Here is a 24,637-nt window from a genome sequence, read left to right as displayed (position 1 = left end):
TGACAGCGCGAGACCCTGTAAAAGAAGTCTGGGAAACCACCAGAAGGAGTCCCCAAAAGGACTCAGGAGGAACGCACTTTTGGTGGCGTCAGGAACCTCCCCTGGGAGGTTACCCACATACACCAGGCGGGATTGCTGCTCCACGGCTGTCACACGGATGGTCTGTTCACCAGAACGGTAGCCACCCTCCAACACACGGTCGGTTGTAGGACAGCTGATCTACGAAAGTCACACGGATGGTGCACAGGAACTGCACCGAGCGGAGCTTACTGCATCACCAACGCCCGCGGGGGGGGGGGGGGGTACCAACGGTAAGGTAGACCGTGTTCCAACAAACTACGCTTGGGCCATACCAAGTTGAAGCCCTGCTGGAGGGGAAACAAAATTGGATGGGTACGGTGACCGAACGAACAAGAAGATCCGGAGGAAATATGGCGGAACAAAAAGGCTAGCCACAAACCTGACATACTGAACCGAGCCAATCTTGCAAGGCGATGCTACCAATGCCAATGTTGACCACGGACGGTCTCTACCACGTGTGGTAGAAACAGACGTTTGTGTGGTGGAGGGCAAGTTCCTGCCCACCACCACACAAAATTTCACGACTTTGTGGAACAATATCTTCGCCCGCTTTTTAACGTATCACCTTCAAACTTGGTGAGTTTTTTTTTTTTAATTTTAAGGCGCTCTTTCCAGCAGTGTCAACGGATATTCGAACGAACGCACACCCACTGTGACCGCCCCAACTCCAACCCTACCCCCTAACTTCATTTTATCAAATTATACATTCTCTTGTAAAAAAATACATTGTCCAACTGGAGCCAGCCTCGATGCAATCAATCATCAGGAATCATGTTTTTTACGATTGATTGCATTTTGCATTTTGTGTCCGCAGCGAAGAGGGGGACTCCCAGGTTTTGCTGTTTAGGACCGGTGAACCTGGGTTCTAATTGTAAATGTCAGCAGTGAAACAAACAGAGCAGGCTCAGAGTGACCTTACGATGTTTTTATGATCGAGAATGGCAGTGAATATTTTTATTTCCTTCGTATTATTTCCTTATTAATCATCATCTTAACTCGTGATAAAGATGTGGATCAAGCCAGAAGAAGTACTTCTCGCCAATGCTCTTTGGTAAATACGAGTCGATACCAAATCAAAATTTCAACCATTTACGAATAGGCGCCACAAAGAAGACGACCACGGAGGCCTTTCGATAATTTTAGTATTTTTGTCCATTTTTAGGGTGACTGAAAGAGCGAATCCCTACTTTGTTCTCCAACGAAGAAAGGGTCATGGTGGCGACGGATTGACTTCGCTTTTGATCGGAACATTAGATAATGTTTTAGACACGAAGGTATTTCTGTGTAGTAAAAAATTAAGTTTTCCGCTAGTGATTCATTTAAATTTGGCGATTCACGCATTTTACGAGCTTTGGACAGCGACATGTTTGTTTTGATTTTTTTTTCGTTGTTGTTGTTGTTTTTTTTTTCAACTTTCTGCTGTGTTTGTTTCATGTTTTACAGCCTGCCCCGTTTCGAATTCTTCTGCAACTACCCAGCTCTGACATAAGCTATGGTAAGAATCTGGTTATTTTATAAGCTAAGCTATGAAAAATTATTCATAGTATGCACGAGTATGCCAGTGAATCCAGTTATTAAGAGAGAAAGGCTGACTTTATGTGGTCCTCTTTTCTTTTGGAGTCCACTCTAAGTGTTAAAAATTCTGAAATTTTATATGACTGGCAGAACCTAAACTACTAGGCAGCATTTGAGGGCCTCACTTAATCTCTAGAATGGCTGCACCTAAGAATTGGGCTGACAGGGTACAGAGAAATTTGGAAGCACATATAGGGACTTGGGGACGTGAAGTATGGAATGTGGCCATGGGGAGGTATAGTGATACAGGGATGAGAAGCATGGGTAGTGGGCATGTAAAATATGTAAAATATCTCTTGATGTCAGTCATCATTGTAACTTGCACATGTTTGTATACCTGTCAAGATGGTGCTTAAAACAATGATGAGGTCTTTTGGAGTAACTTTGTCACAGGTGTAAAGTTATTAGAGACAAGACAAACAGGAATGTCGAAGATACACAGGATCACTAACTCATTTGTTACAAGATGGCGGACCAGAGACCAAAAACTGGGCCCCAGTGGCCAGTCCCCCCTTGGCACAATGCTAGGCATACTATGACACAAGGGACATCATGTAAAGATGTTTCAGTCTCAGCATGTCATTGTGAGGTTTTTTTTTGGTTTGTTTTTTTCAGTTGGTTTTAGGGAACTTATAGTATTACTACCATAAAAATGACCAGGACAGTTTTGATCCAGTGACCATGGAAACTGTAGGTCAGAGTTTCTCTAAGTCCAAGTCCTAGGAATAGGGGAAGTCTTTATGTTTAGGTTATCTCCATGAAGACCATACACTTGTAGGGAACCTATCTGTAGAACCTGGTCCTCACGAGTGACACAAACTACTTTCTATCTTATTTACCAGTTATTGCAAGTGCAGCATCATTCAGTGAAATAGAGGCTGACTGGAACTGGCTGGCAAAATATTTGTTGGAAACATTAGGTATCGTAGTAGTAATAATAATAATTGTTGCAGACCCAATATGCCTGTGTCCATCTTCTGCCCTCCCCTTCTGAGGGGAGGGGGTGGCTGTATACAGGCTAATATTATTAGGCTTCAGAGCAGGAAGACTCAACATGCTAGCATGAACATGTTGATAGGGAGCTGTTTTACAAGTGAGTTGCCTGTGGCTCTATCGTCACAGGGCTGGACCATTGTTTGAGGTCTTAAAATAACTGGGGTAGAAAGTACTGTGTATATCTTTGCCTAGCAAAATGGTTAGACCTTCCTGTGGCTGCGATAACCTGGCAGAAAAGACCCAGTCCCATCTCCAGTCGGAGATGTTAAAACACTTTCTTCGATTACTGTACTATATACATCTACATTTGTGATGTAAATAAAGCTGGTTTTTTCCATCAATGGATTCTGTACATTTTTAAGTAATGTTTAGCCTCTCTTTGGGTACCTACAGATGTTGTTTTTGTCGTGCATTTTCCAACAAATCATCATTTTTTAAAAAAATCGTCACATATCAGAATAGTGTATTGTTTTGCATGGTAATGTAACTTGTGAACCCAAGCAAACGATGGAAAGGAAAAAGCAACAGGTTTAATTAGTGAAAAAAAAAACTCTGAACTTGCAGCACACTTTCTGGCAGATTTCTTTGTTGTCATCGCAAGACTAATGTTGTCAAACTTGCTCAAAATGGCTTTGCAATAATTGTTTTAATATCAGATCATTGTTTCATCAATAGCAATCGTAGCAACTTTTATTTTGTTGGGAAAAAAAATAAAACAGTAAAGAGGCTCAATGTTTAATTGAAGTTTCTTCAACAATGGGATGTATTTACTTGTAAATTTCTTGCCTTAGTCAACTTTATATAAATGGAACTAAGGTATATATGGGAAAGAGCTTCATTGATACTGCTAGGTTAATAGTAATTACCAAGGGTCCCACTGGTAATACAGGTTTATACCATGTCTGTTGTGTTTGTAATGTTATCAGTCATGTTCTTGTATCAAACAAAATTATATTTTGTGATCTAGAGGCAATTGAAAGTGACGAGGATGTCAAAGAGTTTGTGAAAGCGAAGATTGAGAGTCTAGTGGCAAGTGTCACAACTGACCAAGATGTTGTGACAGAAACAGAAACCAGCAGATTTAAATCAGCAACAATAAGATTTCACAGGATCTTTAACATTCCAGCAGATGAAAAACTTGTGAACTGTATGTTGTTTAACTTGTAATTTGATTTTAATGTTCAATTTTGTGGCATGCTTTAGTTAAACCAAGAGACTGGACTGATTTTCTTCTGGTTGTTAGCTTAATGACCTATGTGGAAGGTTCAGCGAATGCAAGAGAAGCTTGAAATTGAATTACCAGCTTTTTAGTGTTCTCTTGACATCTTAAGAAGGTTTATCATATCAGTAAGCCAACTGAAAGCTTAGTCTGTTGCTTGTATATTACATTACACTTATTTCGTAATTTATAATTTTTGAGTTCTCTATAACTTGGAAATGAAACAATGAATTCTGCATCCTTGTAGTTTAGGTCTCAGTTATTGTATTGATCAAGTTACTTTTAATGAAAACAAGGGTCGCACAACTTGCATTGCAGTGCAGTCTCATTAGCTACAAATTTAGTAAAATAATATTTTTCTCAAAAAAAGTGTTCAAAGTTACCAGTTGGGCATTCAACCTGTGCATTGTGAAGGAAGTTACTCATGTTGAGCTACATTGTAAGGTATTTAAGAGGCTCATATAGGTGCACATCGATTAATTTTGTAAATTAAATGTCCCATTATCAATTAATTTTCCATTACTAGATTACTCCTGTAGCTACTGGAAGGGAAGAGTTCCTCGTCAAGGTTGGCTGTACTTGTCAGTAAACTACATGTGTTTCTATTCATTCTTAATGGGAAAAGAGGCAAGGCTTGTCATCAGGTGGCTGGATGTGGTGGTATGTACAGTAAAAAAATTGACTTTCTTGAAGAATTTATTGGCATCATTAAAGAGACAAACAGCCTCATTGAACCATTTACAAATCCCAGTATCCACAAACAAAGTCCTCCAGACTGATCTGTGTACATTTCCTCAGAGAATTAGTTAAGAGAATAATTTAAATTATCATTTTATTGACTCCCATAATGTTTCCTCTTGATTATGTATTGAAATTGTTAGAAAGAAAATTATTGATGTTGGTCACTCTTGGGAGTGTTAACAGGTGAATAAAATGGGGTCTGGGAGTATAGTTGTCCACCCTCCCCCCTTTTTACTTAGATATTTCTTTATTTAAGAGACAAACTGTGTTTCGTACATGTAGAGCTGCTCCCTTCTCAAGCAAAATCCTAGACTTCCTCACACTTTGTGCTCTTTCGCTGCAAAACAGTGGCATCAAATGATCAGTTTGAGATTTTTGTACAAACATGAAGAAATGAGAATCATTACCAGTAATTAGAAATTCTGAGGAAGGGTTAGGGGTGGGGTGGGAGGGGGGAGTTCTTTAAGGGCAAGTTTTTTAAAGGAAAGTGTGAGGCTAAACTGGAATTTCCAAAGCAAGGGAAGATGGGGTGGTTCAAGCCAAAACCCCTTTGTAGGTGTAGGGTGAGTAGGGATATTTACATTTTGTAATGTTTAGTCCTTAGAAAGAAGCAGCAGTGTTCTGTTCACTGATGGTGTCAAGGTTGCAACACGAGAAGGAGAGGTTAGTAACTGCTATCAGGGTGTTAGACTTTCCTTTCCTTTTCTCACGTCTTCTTGTTTGTAATCAGTGGTCATTCACATTAGAATTTATTCAGTTTTCTTTGTTTTAGTAGTAGTCCTATTCAAACTGTAAAACCTTGCTTGAAAACAGAAGAAACCGACAATGAAAGCTTTTCAAAATTACAGTAAAAAAAATAGCCAGTACAATGAAGTTGGGGGAAAATCACTACCCACTATGTGTTTTTGGCTGGGTACTTTGCTGGGTAATATTCCTCTGATTCTTTAGTAAAAGATGGCAAAATAAGCCACCTACTTCAATAATAAAGCCATCCTCTTTAAAAATCTCTGATAAACTTTTTCTTAAGTATTTTCCTAATGTGTTGCACCTGCTTCCAAGAAAATGTCCTTTAAATATCCTTGCCTTCAGTTACTACCCCCCTCCTCTGTTCCTTTTTTTGGATCATTTTACGTTTCTGTGAAACTGCCCACCTACCCCTCCCCTAAACCAACATTAACACTCAGTTCTTACTTAGGGCAAAATGTTGGCTTAGGGGAGGGGTAGGTGGGCAGTTTCCCAGAAACATAAAATGATCCCTTTTTTTTACCTACATGTACCTTATACCCTCCCCTCTAACAGCCAATCACCCAGTTTTTTGATGAGCCTGTCTGATGTGTCTTACATTTCTCTTCGCATAGCCTGTATTCGGGCCACCCTTTGAACTGATTTTGCAGTACGTTCACCTTGACAATAGTCCCTAATTTCTTTGTATTTGTTCTATTTCAGTTTAGTTTTTCTTTGTTGCTACACATTACAGAAACATTTGGTCTCATGGAACAGCTGGCTAACCTGGCTATGAGACAGTAAGACAAACATTTTGTTCTGATCAGGGATTGAATTAAGTATCAGAATCTTGAGTCTTTTGTGTTATTGCCTTTAATTCGAGTAGTTTTGCTAGATCATCTTTAGTGGCTGCTCAATTTTTATGCCAACATCCCTACATTTAAGATTACATAGGACTTTTGCAGGTGTTAGGTTAAAAGCCTGTGAAAATATATTGGTCAATTTTATGGTAATTATGTTGAATTCCTGTAAACAAAGGACAAATCTTCTATACCCTTAAGGTGATTCCCTAGTAAAAGAACCTAACATAGATTGCAGATGAAACTTGGTACACTGATGTAACAAGTCAAGAAGATGATAAAAAAGTAATAAAAAGTGTTGGTCACCGTGCTCGTTTTGACGTCACAATCCTGACAAATACGGCTATTTCGGACCCTTTGACAAAAACTGTGCGAAGCCCAAAACTAGACAAAAAGGAAAGATTTTTTCAATGATGCATGTGGTATCACACAGAATTTGACTTTAATGTATTGCTTATCCACTTAGGTACCATAAAAATGCCTTTTAATTCCCTTGTTTTTACTTTACGCTCCAAAGTAGAATTAAATTGGACACGCGCTATTCGACACATGATAGCTCAATCCGTACAACTGAGTAAAATTGCCAAAGAACTGAACATAGATTTGTGCCAATTTTTTTCTCACCGAAAGGAAGCACTGTCCTTATTAAAATCATGAAATAAAAAATGGGGGTCACTGTACTCGTTTTTACAGTAGAGCTGCAGAAAGTGCCCACCAAGTGCATTTTCCTTGATTTTTGAGAGAGGACTGGGGCGAGTTTCAAAATAGAATGTATGTGAAGGGGGAAGAAAGTATTAAAAAATCCGTTTTTACAGAATTTACATCAAGATATCACATTTAGGACACAATGTGATAAAGAAAGCGTTTAAGTGAAAATCAAAGTGAATAAGCACAAATTAAACATCCACTATCGAGGTTCTCCGTGAGGAAGTTGAACTCAGCAACACGCATACTGCTTACGTTATGCACATTCCACCACATTGAGTCTCACCTCGGCAGGAAACAACCGCAAGCAAAAATTGCAATAGCGTTTCTCTTCGGTCACCTTCATTTTAATAATATTACTTCACATGCTCTTTTTTACGGAGGCCATCTTGTTATGCGCAGTAAGAGATTCGCAATGCAAAACCAGGGAATCACCTTAAAATGTTTCTCTTCCTAGGAGTAAATTATTATTGCATTGTCAGCGTGCAAAGAAATCGTGCCCGTAGCCTAGGGTTAGTGGATTTCACTATGGGGCTATAGTGATTTTTGTTCTTAACTTGCCAGACGGACAAGTGCTGTTTTTTGGGGGAAATTCAAAATTCAAAAGGGTTTTGGGGCTAGTTGAAATGACTTGTGGGCTAGTACATGCTAGCAACAGCTTGCCTGAATGGCAGGCTGTAAAACTGACTTTCTTTGCACCCTGATTGTATAATCAGGTGCACTTTACAGTAGTTACAAACTTAAAGATTCTGGATGAAAATGTTAATCCTGTGATGTGGTCATTCATATAAAAACTTTTTGGCAGTGAAATAAATTGCATGGTACCTTCTATATTTTTTGTCCTCAAATTTGATATTTTCTCTTGAAGTTTGACTCTTAAGATGTGGTACAGTATTTAAGTGTACACTTTGCAATATATGAAATAAACTGGTAATTTTTTTTGTCAGACTGTTGTCAGAAGAAGGTTACGAAGAAGATAAAACACTTCCTTTATTGACAAAGTAAGTAGCTTTGTTGAATAAATCATTAAAGTGGCTATGTCATGGTATTTGCTATCTTTTTAAATGCATAAATTGAATTCCAAAAATAATGGGGTAGTTGTGTTACTTAAGATTATATAATTTAAGCATTGAAACTGTTTCCCGTCATTTACTGCTAAGGATGGAAAGGATGGACATGGACTGAAACTTGAAAAAGTTGGTCCAACGGTTTCAAGTTTTAATGCCTTACCTGCAAAAATCCTCACCCAATCGCACTGTTCAAATTTATTCGATATCTTTTTCATAACCCTACAGGAGCATATTGTTTACGGCTAAAGGCACTAAGTAACGACTTGTATAAATAAATCAATAAATAAATAAATAAATAAATAGCGATTTTGAGGTAACCCATCCACAGAGTGGTTCTTCATCTACCTGATTCCTGATCAAATAGACCTTTTTACCAATACGGTGGCCGTATTGAATTAATTCAATTTAAGGAGTATTATAGGATGCCCAGAGGGCATGAGTACATTTTGTTTGTATTTTCGAGTGCTTTTCAGGACATTTCTTTTTCTTAAAGTTTTCTAAGAATAATTATTGTAATGGGAAAAAAGATCCTTGTACAGAGTTTGGATGTAATAATGATCGCCTTTTTCTAGTTTAGTATTAGAAATATGGTCTTTCACTGTATACTTCTCTGGAAAAAGGCGATCATTATTACCTCCAAACATGGCACAAGGATTTTTTTTCCGATTACAATCTTATCCTAAGAAAACTTTAAGAAAAAATGTCCTGAAAAGCACTCGAAAATACAAACAAAATGTGCTCATGCCCCCTGGGCATCCTATAATACTCCTTAAATCAAATTAATTCAATATGGCCGCCGTATCAGTAAAAAGGTCTATTGGAATTTGGAAATGTTCGCTTTTGAGGAGAGGGGAAAACCGGAGTACCCGCTGAAAAATCTCTCAGAGCAAGGGAGAGAACCAACAACAAACTCAACCCACATATGGCATCGAGGCCCAATAGGTGGGAGACGAGTGCTCTCACCACTGCGCCATCCCTCGCTTAAGCGCAGAGGTGACCTACAAAAGCTGTATAAAGACAGTTCATCACAACTTTTCACAGATGTAAAAATAATACATTAATTGTTTTCTGTTCCAAATCACAGGAATAGGGGTAAATCAATAAAAAAGATGCCATCATTGAAAAGAGACTTGGATGCCAGAGCACAGAGTGAATTCTACAGGTAAGTAAATGAAATTAAATCAACCTGTAAGTTTTAAATCATTCAAGTAAATTTTTGTTCCTTAATATGATGCATAACTTGAACCAATCACTGGTGAGTCAATCCCTGTGCAGATAAGATAAGATAACTTTATTATATCTCTTCAGGATATCTCTATTTACAAAATTATGAACATGTGATAAAAATTAAAAATTTATTATCATAAGAGTACTAAAAGTACGAAAAATACAAAAAGCAGAGAACAACAAAATTAATTATTGAAACGAGATATTTAAAAAAAGATATTTTGCCGCATGGCAACATCACGATTGGTTAGTAAATAATTGACATGTTCACTTTTATCGCTTATTCTGTTAAAGATTTCTTCTGACAATTTACCGAATCCATGAGGCGAATCAGGTTTAGATAACTTAAAGAGGTCAAGACCAGCCTTGAAGGCGTTAATACTTGTTGAGTTTTGTACATGTAGTGGCAGCTGGTTCCAATATTCGATAACTCTATTGTTAAAGAAGTCATGTGCTGATCTTAATAGATGATGAGAAGTGACATTAAGATTACGAGTTCGATAAGCTGTCTTCGTCCCAAACATACTGTGACCATAGTTCACAAAACAATTAAGTCACCACGCATTCGACGTTCCAGTAAAGTCGTTAATCTGAGACGCTGTAACCTTAGACGATAAGAGGGTATCCGGTCGTTTCGCCTACGGGTCGTTTCGCCCACGGTCTGTTCGCCTACGAATAGAGTCGATTCGCCTACGTCTTATATGTCAGTTCACCTACGAGTCAGATGTTGACGGTTTGATTGTCGATTATACAGTAAACACAGGCGAATCGTACGATCGGCTCGGTAAACTTTTCGCTTCGCCTACCGTCACAAAGAACTCCTCTGCGCCCTGTGGAATTAAACGCGAATGATCTGTTGTTTAAGGGGCAGGTGTCACTCGGATAACCTAAACGTCCCCACATGTAATAAGTGTATTAGAATTAAAATGTCGCGAAATGAGTACGCTTCATGGTTACTGAGTGTAATTGGAGAACCGTGTAATTCGCAACTCAGAATATGCGATATTTACATAACTTGTTTTTACTCGAACGAAGATGAATCAAATTAAAACGGAAATTTTCAGGTAAACGAACGCTCGTTATTTACAATTATTTAACTTCGATAGGCTTGACTTTATGAGTCACGCTCTAGGAATTGAATCGACTGACTAAGATCCGAGCGCGATCGCACATAAAGTAGATGAATCAACTGTTGTAACACATGTTTTAACACGTAGGCGAACTGACATATGAGACGTAGGCGAATCGACTCTAACCGTAGGCGAACAGACCGTAGGCGAAACGACCCGTAGGCGAAACGACCGTAATTCGATAAGAGAGTAGGCCCATGCCCCCAGTTATCCTGGTAAACTGTCTTTGGCAGCTCAAGGTTTCTGAGTAAATAGAGTAAAAAACCTTTTAAGAAAGTTTCTTCCTCAATATACAACATGACTCAAATTTAAACAAAGACTGTTAAATAAAAATTTAATACAGTGGAACGTGGTTAATATGGACACCAAGGGAACATGCCGTACTGTCCGATTAATGTATGAGATTTTGTCACAACAAACGAAACTGTCCGTTGTATATGGGTGTTCGTAGAGTGGAACTGTGAATAAAAAATTGAGAATCAATAAAAATATATTAATGTATTGAGAACCAAGTCTTGATTCTGGACTCAATTCTGGATTCGTAATTTCTGAGAGGATCAAGTGTCATGTATCAACTTACTTTTGAATGGCGTTGCATGATATGTTGCACAATAAACAACAATAATCAAATTTTTCCCCATATAGAAATTTGTTTCGCCTGCCAGTTGAAGAGAAGCTTGATGGCCACTGCGAATGCACGTTATGGAGTCCCCATGAAAAGGGGCATGAGTGGGGAGTGCTTTATTGCTCCCCAAACTACCTGTGCTTCAGTAGCAAGGTAATTTACAGTGTACCAACAAATTATATTTCTGACTGTTGAGAGTTATTGCGCTTTTCACAAACATGCGAACTCTAAAGTTCAAAAGCCGCCTTCACAATTGCGTTTTTCGCTGCCGTCAATCATAATTACGATCACAAGCAACGAACCTTGAAACACAGAAACACACAAAACCGATCGAAATCCACCAATCACAAATCACAAACCTTCACCTTTTGAACCCGTCAAAGTAAAGTTTTGTTTCCTAAGAGGTCCGTTAAGATGATTGACGGCAGCGAAAAACGCAATCGTCAGTTGGCTTTTGAACTTCCGAATTCGCATGTTTGTGAAAAGGGCAGTAATTACTGTTTAGTGTTCATGGTTCTAAGAATTAGAAATGAAATTGGATTTTTGCCACAGTCTATTAAACGGTCAATCAGTAACCTACACAGAGCCGCAGGAATGGTTAGCTCAAGCAAAGTTTTGGCAGAGGAGCTGTGAAGCATTGCAGCTAATGGGGAGGAGACAAAGCTGCGAGAGTGGTGGCCTCGCCACCAAAACAGCTGCCTCCTTAGGTAATAAAATATTGTTATCAAAATTAACATGTTCTTATATATTTTCTTTAAGATACGGCAGTTGTTGTCTGTGGTAATTCCAATGAGGGAAATTTCTTTGGTTGAGAAAGTGGAAACTTCAGCCCTCATTCCAAATGCAGTGCATATCACAACAAAGTCAAAGGTTAGTACACGGCAGCTTATTATTGAAGTGGTTGTTAGATCATTAAAATGGAAGCGATGAGTTGTTACAGCTTTTTGCTCTGCTCTGCAGATGAACTTCCTGTTTGCTTCTTTGCGAGATCGAGACTATTTAACAAGGCTGATTTCAGACTTCCTGGCAAAAACGCCTGAACCTAAGTAAGTAAAACTACATTGATGTACACGTTTAGTAAACAAATTGTAACGATATTATTTTAATCCAGTTAGCGCTATATACAGCTGTATGTTTGTAAATCAAAGGGAGAATTGCATATCATATCAAATGACTCAAGGTATTAGTGTATAAACCCCTGAACAGCCCTTGAAATCTTGATTAAATCTTGCCTATTGCATTTCTAATCAGATCTAATGATAAAGATGAGTGGATATTCGGCAGCAGTCCGCCAAAGAAGAAACCAACATTTCAGCCACCCCTTACGACTGTGTTTTCTAGTACTCCTACTGATCATGTGAATGCTAAAGAGACTGTCAAAGAACATTTATGGAGACTGCATTTTGCAGAGTATGGAAGGTAAATTCCCTTGACAGCCAGTGTATTCTCCAAGTTGTAGAGCGTGGAGCGTAGAAGGAAAGTGAACAGACTAACTTTAATGTACAAGACGCTACATGGCCAATGGCAATCAATATACCACCTTATGTGGAACACAAAACTGTAATGAAAACTAGAAACTCTGACCCAATGAAGTTTATTCCAGTACAAACATCATGTGATGAGTATAAATTATACATTTTCTGGCCTAGAACAATAATATTAATGACGGGAACAGTTTACCGCCAAATATCATAAACATGGCCCCAATAAGTAATTTTAAAGCTGCTGTAAATATATATATCTCTGCTTAAGTTTTAGTTTTATCAACTTAATTATTAAGTGATTATTATTTATTTCATCATTACTATACCACAATTATTTATTACCTTCAAGCACATATTTATTATTTATTTTTATTCTTGCACTTTGTACTGGAATTTTCTAGATGTCCTTATACGATTTTGCAAATAAATTATGTAGATCATGTAGATGTAGATAGACGTGAGACAAGTCTCAGTGTTAAAACTCACTCTCTGTTTTCACCCTTGCTCTAAACCTGTCATTTGACAGCTAGCGCATTCTTGGCCTAAGCAAAAACTGGTTGTTCAGCCATACTGTTATGTTAATGTTGCCTTTTATTGTAGGGGTGTTTGTATGTATCGTACCGTTAAGACACATGACTTGATACTCAAAGGAGTTCCTGACAGTCTGAGAGCTGAGGTGTGGCTTATATTCTCTGGTGCCATCAATCAGGTAATGTGCAAAATGTAAGGTAAAAACGCACTTTGAACCTACAGCCCACCCAACACGATCGGAGATTAACTTGCTTTCTGCAGGATGAAGGACCTAGTAGTGTTGCTACTCTCCCGGGCCCAGTTGTTCGTAGACCGATTACGGTAGACCGATTTTCCTTTTTCCTTTGTTCAAAAGCATTTTCTCGTATGATGTTCTCTATTATTTTTAACGGTTGATTGACATTCACTGACATTTGAACCGAAGAAAAACCTAGACTGCAAAACAGTCCGTATTTTTGCGTATTCAAGTACGCGCGAGCAGTCAAACAAAAGGTCTGGAGCGAGGCTGAAAACGGAGAACGAGACTCTCGCCTCACACGCCCTAGGGGCGTGTGAGGCTCTCGCGCTGCGCGCGCGCAAGACTCCTACGCCACTCTTTACCGATTTCTTTACTGATTTTGAGAAAGAAACCGACTGTTTTGCAGTCTAAGAAAAACCCTTTGACGGCGCCTGTTAGTAGTAACCGCAGTAAATGAAGGGTGACAGAAAAAATTAGTCACTTTGTGGACTCTTCAAGTGTCCACTACATACAGATACGTGGTTTGGTATATTGTGCTATTTAAATGCATTTAGACAACACGCAGTCGTTCTTTTTTCTAAGTCCATCGAGCAAAGCGCGCGTGACTGAAGGCGTCTCGCGCGTCTCCCTTCACTTAATTTGAAGAAAAAGAAAGACTGTTCGCAGTCTAAAATGCATTAATTTTGTCAGACGTTTCTGTTGTCTTTGCTTCTCAATAGTTAATACGTCGGGCAGCGAAAGGAGTGACATTTGTTGTCGTTTTTTACCAAAATTACGTAAGAAAACAACGACGCTCACTGAGTTTGGAAAGAACCTGTTTCGGACGCTTACCATTTCCAGTTGAGGGATGTTTAATAAATTGCCGATCATTTCTAGATTTGATGACAAAAAAGTGCTTACATTTGTACATTTTATTGTTGCAGATCCAAACCCATCCCGGTTACTATGCAACATATGTTGACGAATGTGAAGGAAAGAACTCATTGGCAACAGAGGAAATTGAACGAGACCTTCATAGGTGAGTTTTTGTAAACCAAGAGAGCCATATGGACTTCATTACATGTCTGATCCCGCGTTGTGGGTAAGAGGTAGCGAATCCTGTGTTGTGTTTGACTACACGACCGTGCAAAATGAGATGGGCCTAACTTGCCCACTCGGGATCGCTTGATTTGTCGGGAAAGAAAAGATTTTGTTCTGTCCATATGATAAACCCTTTATTGACCAAGCTTGTTCTGTGAAGATGGGTGAATATTAGCCTCGTCCATTTTTCATCTTGACCTACTTTGTAACACGTGGCCAATAACGCACGTTTAGCAGGAAGTATTGGTTTGTAATGGTTTAACCCTTTAAGCCCCAATATCCACATACAAATTCTCCAAAATGATCTCCATACATTTCCTTTAAGAATTAGTTGAGAGAATTTGATAAAAGATCAAAGTATTTTCTCTTAGGTGATCATTTTATTAATTCTCATAACCTCATCTCATGATAATGTATGGATATCGTTAGGAGAAAATTGCTGTTGGTCACTATTGGGACTTAAAATAGAATCAATCGCACTTCTACGTGCGACCACGTCTGCTACTTGAACTGCCTATCCAACCTACATGTACCAAATTTAGTTTCCCAGTCCGAGCAGGAAAGTTGGTAGCTCCTGATAGGACCATCTAGTCGTGACGTGTTGGTTGGTCGCTTTTGGGATGCTGGGCTTTAGTAGTATCACTTCTATTAAACCTTCCAAAAAATGCTGTGAATATAATGTTGCTCTCCACTCTTGAAGTTTTGTTTGTCTTTTCAGATCGCTTCCTGAACACCCTGCTTTCCAATCTGAAGTGGGAATTGCTGCCTTGAGAAGAGTTTTAACAGCTTACGCTTGGAGAAACCCCAGCATAGGTTGGTACATCATTGAAAGAACACGACTTATTATGTAACACAGGACTCAATCCTGCAGGACTAACTAGTTATTAGGAAGTTTAAGCAACCACAGCGGTAACAGCGGCGAGAACGACTCTTGAATATGTGCGATTCCCACTTTAATTAGATGATTACAACTCGCTTAATTTGTCAAATGTTAGCGAATGATTGTACCGGAATTGAATTCTTAGAGACCGTAACCTCCCCCGCAGACATTCTTAGGGGTGCGTCACGCGTTCCTCCTCCCACGAAGGAACGCGTGACGCACGCCTAAGAATGTCTGCGGGGAAGGCTATATGGACCGCGCCTAAGGCAAGAAAGACAAAAAGCAAGTGGCGGTCATGCATTTACCTTCTCCATACTAACGTCGTTTTGTGAAGTTTCACATCGCAATCGTTTAGTGACGGCAACAGAAGGAAGAGTGTGAAAAGTGTAATGCAATGCAGAGTTGTTGTTTTGCTTATTCAACCATTGCTTTTTTACCGCTCGTGTTACATAATTGTTGATTTATTTTGGTATAATGATGTTGTAACAACATAGAATGCTCCAAGACAGGCCAACAACTGAATATTTGAATAAAATTATCGTATATTTACACTTTGTAAACGATCCCAGATTGACCAGCTTGTTTAGGGTGAGGGGTGTTGTTTAGTTGCGGCAAGTTTTTTTTTTGTTTATGGTTATTACTGGACCATTTCCCTTGATTTTCCTTGCAATTAATTTCATTGGTTTTGCTCACAGTGGAAGAATTACCTTCAGTTACCAAAAAGTTTTTTTTTTTCAATTTGAAATAAAAGATCCCTTCTCATCTTTTAGGGTATTGTCAAGCTATGAACATTGTGGCGTCAGTGCTGCTATTGTACTGCACAGAAGAGGAAGCCTTCTGGTTGTTAGTAGCTGTTTGTGAACGTCTCTTACCAGACTACTATAACACTAGAGTAGTAGGAGCTCTTGTAGATCAAGGTGAGGCGGGCGATACTACAGTGAGCAGGCTTTGATGTGTTCTCGTTTCAGTGGCGAAAGTAATTTTGTAACTGCCTCGGTTTTCTGATTGACTGAAAATTCTCGCGCCACTTTCTCAAATAGTCTGAAGTAAAAACAGTTCATAAAGTTACAGTTGAACCTTCACGAAGCGGTCACCCTCGGAGTATCGGCATGTGGCCGCTTGATGAAGGTTAGCCTCTCAATAGAGGCTCATTATAAATTAGCATAATCTTTAGCAGAAACATACGCATTACTGATCCCCAAGATACACAATCGGTCGTCACCTTCTATCTCGGAATGTATTTTCCTTTATCATTTTCTTGGAATAAAGGAAAACTAACTTTGTCAAGCGCTTGATGGCCGCTTAATAGAGGTGACAATGGCCGTCGCTACTTGATGGAGGTGGCCGTCTAATTTAGGTTTAATTTCCCATTCTTTTCTACAGTTACTTTGGGACTTCGATTACTAGCCGCCTAATAGTGGCCACTTAATGGAGTTCTAACTGTATTACCTCCTCGCGTGCTTTTTGCCGCGCTGATTGCCTCTTTGTGAAAATCTCGGGCCACTTTCTCAACCAATCAGACGTGAAAACAGTCACAACCTATAGCATGCTATTTCCCGCGTTTGCACTTGCTGGGTGTCTCTACCTTCAGTTCTGATTGATTCTTTGTGTCAGCAGTCATCGGACAATGGCCGACTAAAATTAGCCCATGTCCGACGAAATCTTAACTGTAATCAGACGTAATGTCCAGACAAATACTATCGTTTTGTGCGGTGAATGAAGTCTACGTTGAGCACATGTTAATTTTCGAATCAACGAGATAATATTATTGCAGAAAATATATCGCAATAATCAGTCTATCTGCGAATCCCACATCTGCTGTGCACAATGTTCTTTGAAGACATGTAATTCGTCCTTGGTTGAGTCCAACCTTGTTCTTTGTTTTTTGTCCTTCCAAAATGATCACTTAGCCGAACATACGTCCTTTCAATAAAGACAAATAATTCAGTTTCCATTCTATGTACACTGTAAACTATAAAGGAGAGCTTAAACGGTATTTTGATGGTCTAGTATTTACATGTATATGTGTTATAGTAGACTTGGGACAAGGGAGAATTTTCCCCAGAAGAAGTACCATTCGCCTATTTTCATGATGCGATCTTTGATGAATTTCCTTTTCTATATCCAGGTGTATTTGAAGACCTCACTAGGGATCACTTGCCGGAGTTGTACGATCATCTGATGGAACTTGGAATTCTAAACATGATATCACTCTCCTGGTTTCTGACTCTTTTTCTCAGGTACTGTCACAAAAATTTTGTAGGGAACAACAACTACCACGAGAACAACTCGCATGATAGCTGCCAGTTTCCATGGATCTTAAAGTACGAGGAACGATTCGCTGCGAAAACGAGAGGCGAGACCGCGTGAGAAAAGAGAAGAGGAAGAGAGGAACCGCCTTTGCTGCGCCTTATTTCTTTTTGAATTTGTCGCTCGTATTTTTCCGCGAATGAAGTTTCCTTTACCGAGCTCGAACGAAACCGCCAGCTTCGCAGGCTACCTGCATGACCAAAGCACCTTTAAGTCTTGCTACTGCGCTCCCCTCCCCTCCCCCTTATATTGTACACCGCGACCTGGTGGGGGTGAGAATGTGTACACAGAGCTGCTTGTCGGAGGTCCCTATAAGTTCTTAGGTTCGGAAGCTGCTTTGTATGCGCGATGTTTGCGTTGTAATGAATTTCATAGTCACGAAAGCAGCAACTTTGGAGAAAAGCCTGCTTTTTCTTCCTTTTCCTTTTGATTTTATGAAAAGCAGCTCCGGATTCAAAACGTTGTTCAAAAAACAAGACACGTTTCTAACCAGCTTTGATAGTGAGATTTAGGATGATTACAACAGATACCACCAACAGTTTACGTGATGATAATGCCTGCAATTTATTTCAACCCTTGTGATGTCTTTGTAGACATCCTGATGATAACTGTCGTCTTTGATTGTTGTTCATTGTAGCGTCATGCCATTCTCAAGTGCTGTTAGCATCATGGACTGCTTCTTCTATGATGGTGCAAAGGTAACTAACGAGATAATTTCCTCCAATTTCACTTGCTCGGACGGTGGCAAACAAAACATTCATGTACGAGGGATAATTATGTTGTATTTAATTTTTTACTCTCAGTTAATTTTGAACTGCAACATATACGCATAAGTTCCCTGTTTGGTACTTGTCCATTTCGTTGCAGAACGTTTTCTAACTCTGGTCGTCACAGGTATTTGTCCATTTTGCTAGTAGTAAAAAGATAGGAACGTTTGTATTTCACCTCTAAGGCCTGGTTTACACTAGCTTGTCAGCAAGCTCTGCAATTATGGTGAGTGAAGCGAACCGTGAGAGATCGGGTGAGCGTTGTAAGGGTGGAGGAAATCTTTTGCCTTTCTTTCCCCGCCCCTCGAACTCGCGGCCTTGCGTGCAGCTCTTGCGTGACGTCTCGCTACTCCGCAAATGAAAAGCTTGCTCGCAGGCTAGGTTAACACATATGACTCAAGCATCAGCAGGTGCAACATAAGCGAGCCGAACAACTTGTCAATAACGAGACGCGTATGTTGTTCTTGCTTATGATTTCGTCCATATGTGAATAAGGCCAAAGATGCAGAATTGAATCCTAAATCGACAGCATTTTCCAGGTTCTGTTTCAGATTGCATTGGCCACACTTGATGCCAACAGAAACAAACTTTTAGCAGTTCAAGATGATGGTGAAGCAATGACCGTATTAGGAAACTACCTGGAGCACGTGACAAACAGAGACGCCAACGTGCCGCCCTCCAATCAAGGAGCCTCCAACAGAAATACTGGGGTAAGGATCACTGTTTGTCCAAACTTTTTTGTGTGTGCGTAGGTTTTGTTTTGACACGGTCCTATAATAGTTTAAAATATATCGACACTCATAAAAAAAAATATATCACATTTATCAGTCTCAAGACACGCAAAGAACCATAAATGTCGAAAATATTTGCTATTATGAAGGTAGCTTTCGTTTCCTGCTATGGCTTTCACTGGCGATTTGCAGTTTTTAAGAAGGTGTAGTCTGGGGCCATGCTCCTTGGTCATGGTGGGGAAAAAGGAAAAACAGTCCGCTAGGTATAGGAAGCTTACTCCCGCTCTTCCCATCTCTTCGCGATATTTAGCCCCCTTCCCCCAAACGGAGAGCCCGTTCAAAGGCTAAAATAACTGCAGAAGTCGGCGTGGCAACAGAAAGCACTTTGGAGAGATTGCCGGTCTTAAGCCCCGTGCAAACGGGCGCAACATTGTTGGATGTTACATGTTGCGTCCGTTTGCACTCCCTGTTGCATGTTGTTGGATGTTGTTGCGTGTTGTTGCGCAAAGTTTGAAACCGGTCATTTCTTTTGTTCCGTGATGACAGCAACAATGGCGCAACAATGTTGGAAGTTGTTGCGTCCGTTTGCACGCAGCCTTAAAAAGCTTGCATTCAGTTCGTTTGCAACCTTCTTCTGTTTGTATCTCCGTGTGTGCAGCCTGTTAACAGACGTTTTTCTTTTTTTCCGACGATCCCCGCGGTTTATATTTTCATACACGCGCTCGACTATCTCTAAAGAGAAAACAGAGGGTCTGTATATAGGTTACCGTAAGTGTGGATAGTAGAGTTTGCCACAACACTGAGGAGACGTCATGTACGTGAAACAAATAGTCCTTAATCCTACCTTAGCCTTCCTTTGTCAATGACGAATGTTCCTCGTGCTTTTTTCTCCGAGAATTCAGTAACATTTGCATCATTTTTTGTCGTCTCTAGCATCACACTACTGTGGATGTAGCCAACCTTATCTTAGAATCGTATCAGAAATTTGGCTTTATCGCGGCCGACACCATTGACTCCATGAGAAATGCACAAAGACTGAAAGTTGTACAGGTAAGCACATTTTTACCTCCCACGCGGACGTTCCTAGGGCTTTGTCACGCGTTCCTGCCCCACGAACGTGCGTTACAATGAGCGAAAGTAAGCGCACGCAATAACAAGCCCACGTTCGGTATACTAAAATTCTAACATGACTCCGAGGCTTTCTGGTCATTTTTTTATTTCTGGTTTACTTTTTTTGCGCTCGTCTCTCCTTGGCATTGCGAGACGATGGAGTCGTGAAAAATTTGTAATTTTGACCCTAAAGCCTCGGAGTCACGTGAGAATTTTCGTATATCGAATGTGGGCTATTGGAATGACGCCATTGCATTGTTACTATTTAGAATTAAGCTATGATGACATCGCTGGACATACTTGGTGAGTGAAATCATCCTGGTAAACATAAAACCAGCTTGAGATCCGAAATAGAGTCAGGGTACCCAAGGAAAATATGTCGACTCGACAGCCCCTGACTGACCAGACGCACGGTAACATGGAATCTACTTGTTAATCGGTCACAACGCTAAAATCTAATAATGGAGTTCTAACGTTTTTTTTTTAATTTAAAAGGAGAGAATACTCTAAGCATTTCGTACAAGGTATTGTAGTATATGTTCATTAAATTTTTCCTAGGGATTAGAGGACAGTATGAGGAGAAATGCCGCAAGGTCGATCGGTGTGGAAGCATGTCTTTTCCAGCAGAAAGAACTGGAACAGTTATACGCTGTTTTTAAGGTAATTAACTCACCTCATTGCTGTCATAGCGGTGAATTATTTAATCTTAAGAAATTATGTCGCTCCGAGCACTGGGGAATAATGCATGGTTACTAAGAACCGAGAAGAAAACTGCATGAGGTGAGTTAACTTTCGCAAAGGCTTCTGGGATCATTTTCTGGGGACGCGCCAGTCAGCTGTTGGCCAGTTTTTTCCCTGTCCCCAGTAACAGTCCCGAAAGTCTTGCAACCTGTTAGAGGACGAAATAAAATGTCAGGGATAACAGAGAGGAGAAGTGTGACGTCACGTTACCATGGTAGCAAAATTTTTTAGTTACAACAACAGGGGGCTTAAGCAACGACGACGGCGACGGCAACGAGAACTGGAAAAAAGCAATAAAGTCAGATAACAACACCTTTGCACGTGCACCACGCTTTTTTTGTATATTTCTTAGCCTTCGTTGCACGACTACAACGTGAAACTTCCTAATTTCATGCGCCCGCTTTATAAAGTAGGTTAACACAACACAATTTTTTTTTTCTTTTTCTTAACTTAAAAACGGTCCTTTCGGATTTAACCCCAGAAAATGTACCCAACAGTTGACAAATTAAGTGAAACTGAACTAGATCGATGAAGTCTGAAAAAGTGCGGATTTCCTTTTAAAGTGACGTTTTCCGGTTTGTTGTCGTCGAGAAATTTTGCTACCATGGCAACGTGACGTATCGACTTCTCTCTATTTATCACGCATTTCCTTTCTGTTTTTAAGGCAGGACATCTTCTGACTCGAAACCATGGCGAGGCCAAGGACACTCCTCCCCAGTTTCCTCTCATACAGAACCAGTGTATTGACTTGGAAAGATTTAAACCTTTATTTGAATGTCTCACTAACTGGGGGACTGGTGGAATCGGACCTATACTGGCCAAAAGAGCTTTCAAGGTCGGTAAAAACTGATATATTTCTTATGGGACGTTATCTACCCTGTAAAGAGTAGTTCTGCACAGACCATTCTAAGATGAAAGGAAATCTCGTTTTCAAAACAATATTTCTCGACATATATATATAATGCTTTCCTATAAAATCCCCGGACTGAAGGTTACTCTTGTTTACCAAGTCATTATCGACATCATAAGCACGTACATCCCGCCGTGGTAACATTTATAAACTCTCCGCTAGACAGATAGACCTTCACGGCGAAACCTTCGCGTGGCTGGGATAACCACGTAAAATGACGATCCCGTTATCCAGGAGGCGACATAAAAATATTGTCCTAATTTAATACTTTAAGGCTAAATACATTGACAATCAAATACAGTGCTTTTTCTATTTTCAACATTGGGAATGACAGGTTATAGACGAAGATGAGGATGGCTTGATAACTTTCCGAGAGTTTGCCCAGGGTCTCGGCATCATCTGCAATGGCGAAACACATGATCGTCTGCTATTCATGTACCGCATGCATGTCCCACCGGCCATCTGTGACGATACTACGGACAATAGTGATGCTGAGTCAATCGACAGCTGTGTAGAACTCAAAGAAAGCGGAAGTTCAGAAGACCTGTCACGTGACCAGCCTCCTCAATCTCAATGTGTTGCCGAAGAAAGACCAATTAGTGTTTTAGCGACGAGGGCAAGCGAAGAAAGGAACAGGCACAACAGTGAAAGTAATGAAGACAAGAAAGTCACGGAAATTCCTCCCATGAGTCAGGTATAAAGTTCAATCTAGCTGCTAGTAATGCGGGCCATTTTGCCTTGCCATAATTAAAGTGACTGAGCAGTATCGGGAAAAAAAAAACAAAAGAAAATCAAGTTGGATTTATTGAGTGTCGCTATGATTCCGCAACAAGCAGATGGGAATAAAAATTTGTAGAGACCTTAAGATCGAGGTTTCTTGCTAGTTCCTGCAAACCGCGAACGTCAAGAAGTCACGTAACTACGGCCTTGCTGTCAGGTTTTCAGTTTGAGGTTCACGTTTGTACGGCTAGACCACCAAGGTTTTTGCTCCCGAAAACATCACAATCCCACGTTTGAGATGACGTACTGCCTTTTTAAAAACTCTTGTTCATCGAAACGTAATTTTGAAGACGATTTCTCAGCTAAAATAGAATTCAACAAATGAATGAAAACAAACATGGTAGCCGCGAGCTACCATCCGCGAATCTTAAGTCCCAAATATGGGCAGACGCCTAACGTGAAACCGCTTACCACAAACCGTGGTTTGCCGTTTGTAAGATTTGTTAGTAAGATTGCAAAACCTCGATCTTCAGGTATCTAATGTCGTCGGTTACCGGTCGGTATGTACTCGTAAGTCTCGGGCCGTTCTCTCTTCACGCTTCATCGCCCTCGTATCCATAACGTCACCGAATTACTACGTTGACACTGTCCCCAGAAGCTTAGGCATCGCCATGCGTGAGTGGACCGTAACGCCAAGGTATTGATTTTCTGATTTTACTTGATTAATTAATTATCTATTGATTTCAAAGAATTGCTTAGTAGATAATGAGGTTAAGACAGTGAAAACCCCCTCCCTCATCGGTATTTGTAAGTGCTCATTCAGCTTAGTTATAAAGGAGACGTTTTCTTAACTGACTATTAAACTCAATTTCCCTTGTCTTTTAGGAGAACTTTATCATGTTGTGGAAGACGTTGTATTCGCTGTTTCGTGAACTTCCTAACGAGCAGGAAATGTACCAGTCGATTGCTTCCGTGGGAAACATGCTGCTAAAACTGGGAGAATTTGGAGGAGAGTTGGAAACCAGCGGAGAAAAAACCGCTGATCAGAAAACAGAAAGTGTAGCTATGGATCGGTTTATGGACCCACTACATGTAGCCGAACTCGAATCTTCTACATCCAATTCGGTTAACCTAGTGGTTGAACCTAATGAAGTGACAGTCACCTCTGAACTGGGCTGTCCGCAATTAGTAAAGGAGGCATTAATGGACGCTGCAAGGAGTAGTGAATCCTCTCTCAGTAGTCCTGTAAGAAGCTCAAATGGAGAAGATTTTGTTCTCGTGGGGAGTGATGACGGGTTTAGTACACCTGAACAGGTCCCCTCTAATGAGGAAAGCACACTGGATACATTAGGTGAAGTCTATAATAAACTGACACTTGGGAATACTGTTTCTTCTCCTGGTAGCGTTTCTAAAGCCACTGACGCTGCTGATATTAGATCTACTCATTCAACAGACTTAAATTCTTCTTCACTCGTTGAAAAACGGGGACATCAAAGCAAAGGAAATTTGACCACCCAATCACACAACAAACGTTCATCAGGTACTTTTGGCATGGAGCAATCGGTTGAAGGACCTTCATCCGGGACATTAGGCGTTGACCAATCAATTGACGAACCCTTGGAATCAAGTGAAAGACCTGCCTCAGGCATGTTGGATCTTGATTGGTCCATTTGCTTTGAGCAGTTTTTGGCTTCTATGTTGACTGAGCCGTACCTTGTTCACTATTTTGAAGAAACTGTCGATGTCGTTCAGCGACTTAAGAAAATGAAAACAGAAGGATGGGAAGCTTTCGAAATGCGTCCAAGACAAGTTTACATTTAGCGGAGTAGATAAACTGTGTGCTACAAAGGGAAGAGGGTTGAACCTCGGGTCGTAGCCTTTTCTCTTTCGTGAAGAATTGCGTCCAAGGCAAGTTTACATTTAGCGGAGTAGATATACTGTATGAACGGATGGAAAGGATGAAAGGATGGGGGTTGAAACTCGGGGCGTAGTTTTCCCCCCCTACGTGTAAAACTTTCTTAAGTACCCCTCATCCCGTGTTGGGCTCAGTAAAAGATACATCAACATTCTTTGGTATAATTGGTATTACCAACAGCACAACCATTACATCAAAAAACGGGAAATACTTTGTATCATTAACAGATATTTATGAGGAATAGGGAAAACAGGGGGAGCCGAAATGT

At 40.1% G+C, this 24,637-nt stretch overlaps 1 protein-coding gene across 1 annotated transcript; it reads left to right on the top strand.

The window, feature by feature from the left end:
- The first annotated feature begins 976 nt into the window (after window positions 1-976).
- On the top strand, window positions 977-24,593 carry LOC140928740 (TBC1 domain family member 9-like). Its single transcript, XM_073378522.1, has 26 exons — window positions 977-1,132; window positions 1,244-1,355; window positions 1,525-1,576; window positions 2,499-2,576; window positions 3,620-3,799; window positions 4,398-4,531; window positions 5,210-5,275; window positions 6,059-6,135; window positions 7,848-7,901; window positions 9,055-9,132; window positions 10,973-11,105; window positions 11,712-11,822; window positions 11,913-11,998; window positions 12,204-12,371; window positions 13,037-13,145; window positions 14,129-14,223; window positions 15,004-15,098; window positions 15,936-16,082; window positions 17,294-17,405; window positions 18,113-18,173; window positions 18,782-18,952; window positions 19,907-20,023; window positions 20,642-20,743; window positions 21,489-21,659; window positions 22,069-22,428; window positions 23,340-24,593. The coding sequence occupies exons 1-26, from the start codon at window positions 1,089-1,091 to the stop codon at window positions 24,273-24,275; spliced, it is 3,849 nt and encodes a 1,282-aa protein (XP_073234623.1). The 5' UTR covers window positions 977-1,088; the 3' UTR covers window positions 24,276-24,593.
- Window positions 24,594-24,637: the final 44 nt, after the last annotated feature.

The sequence above is a fragment of the Porites lutea genome, chromosome 2 (assembly GCF_958299795.1).
Source record: "Porites lutea chromosome 2, jaPorLute2.1, whole genome shotgun sequence".
In the NCBI taxonomy this organism is placed as follows: domain Eukaryota; kingdom Metazoa; phylum Cnidaria; class Anthozoa; order Scleractinia; family Poritidae; genus Porites; species Porites lutea.
This window is presented reverse-complemented; position numbering and strand designations above follow the sequence as displayed.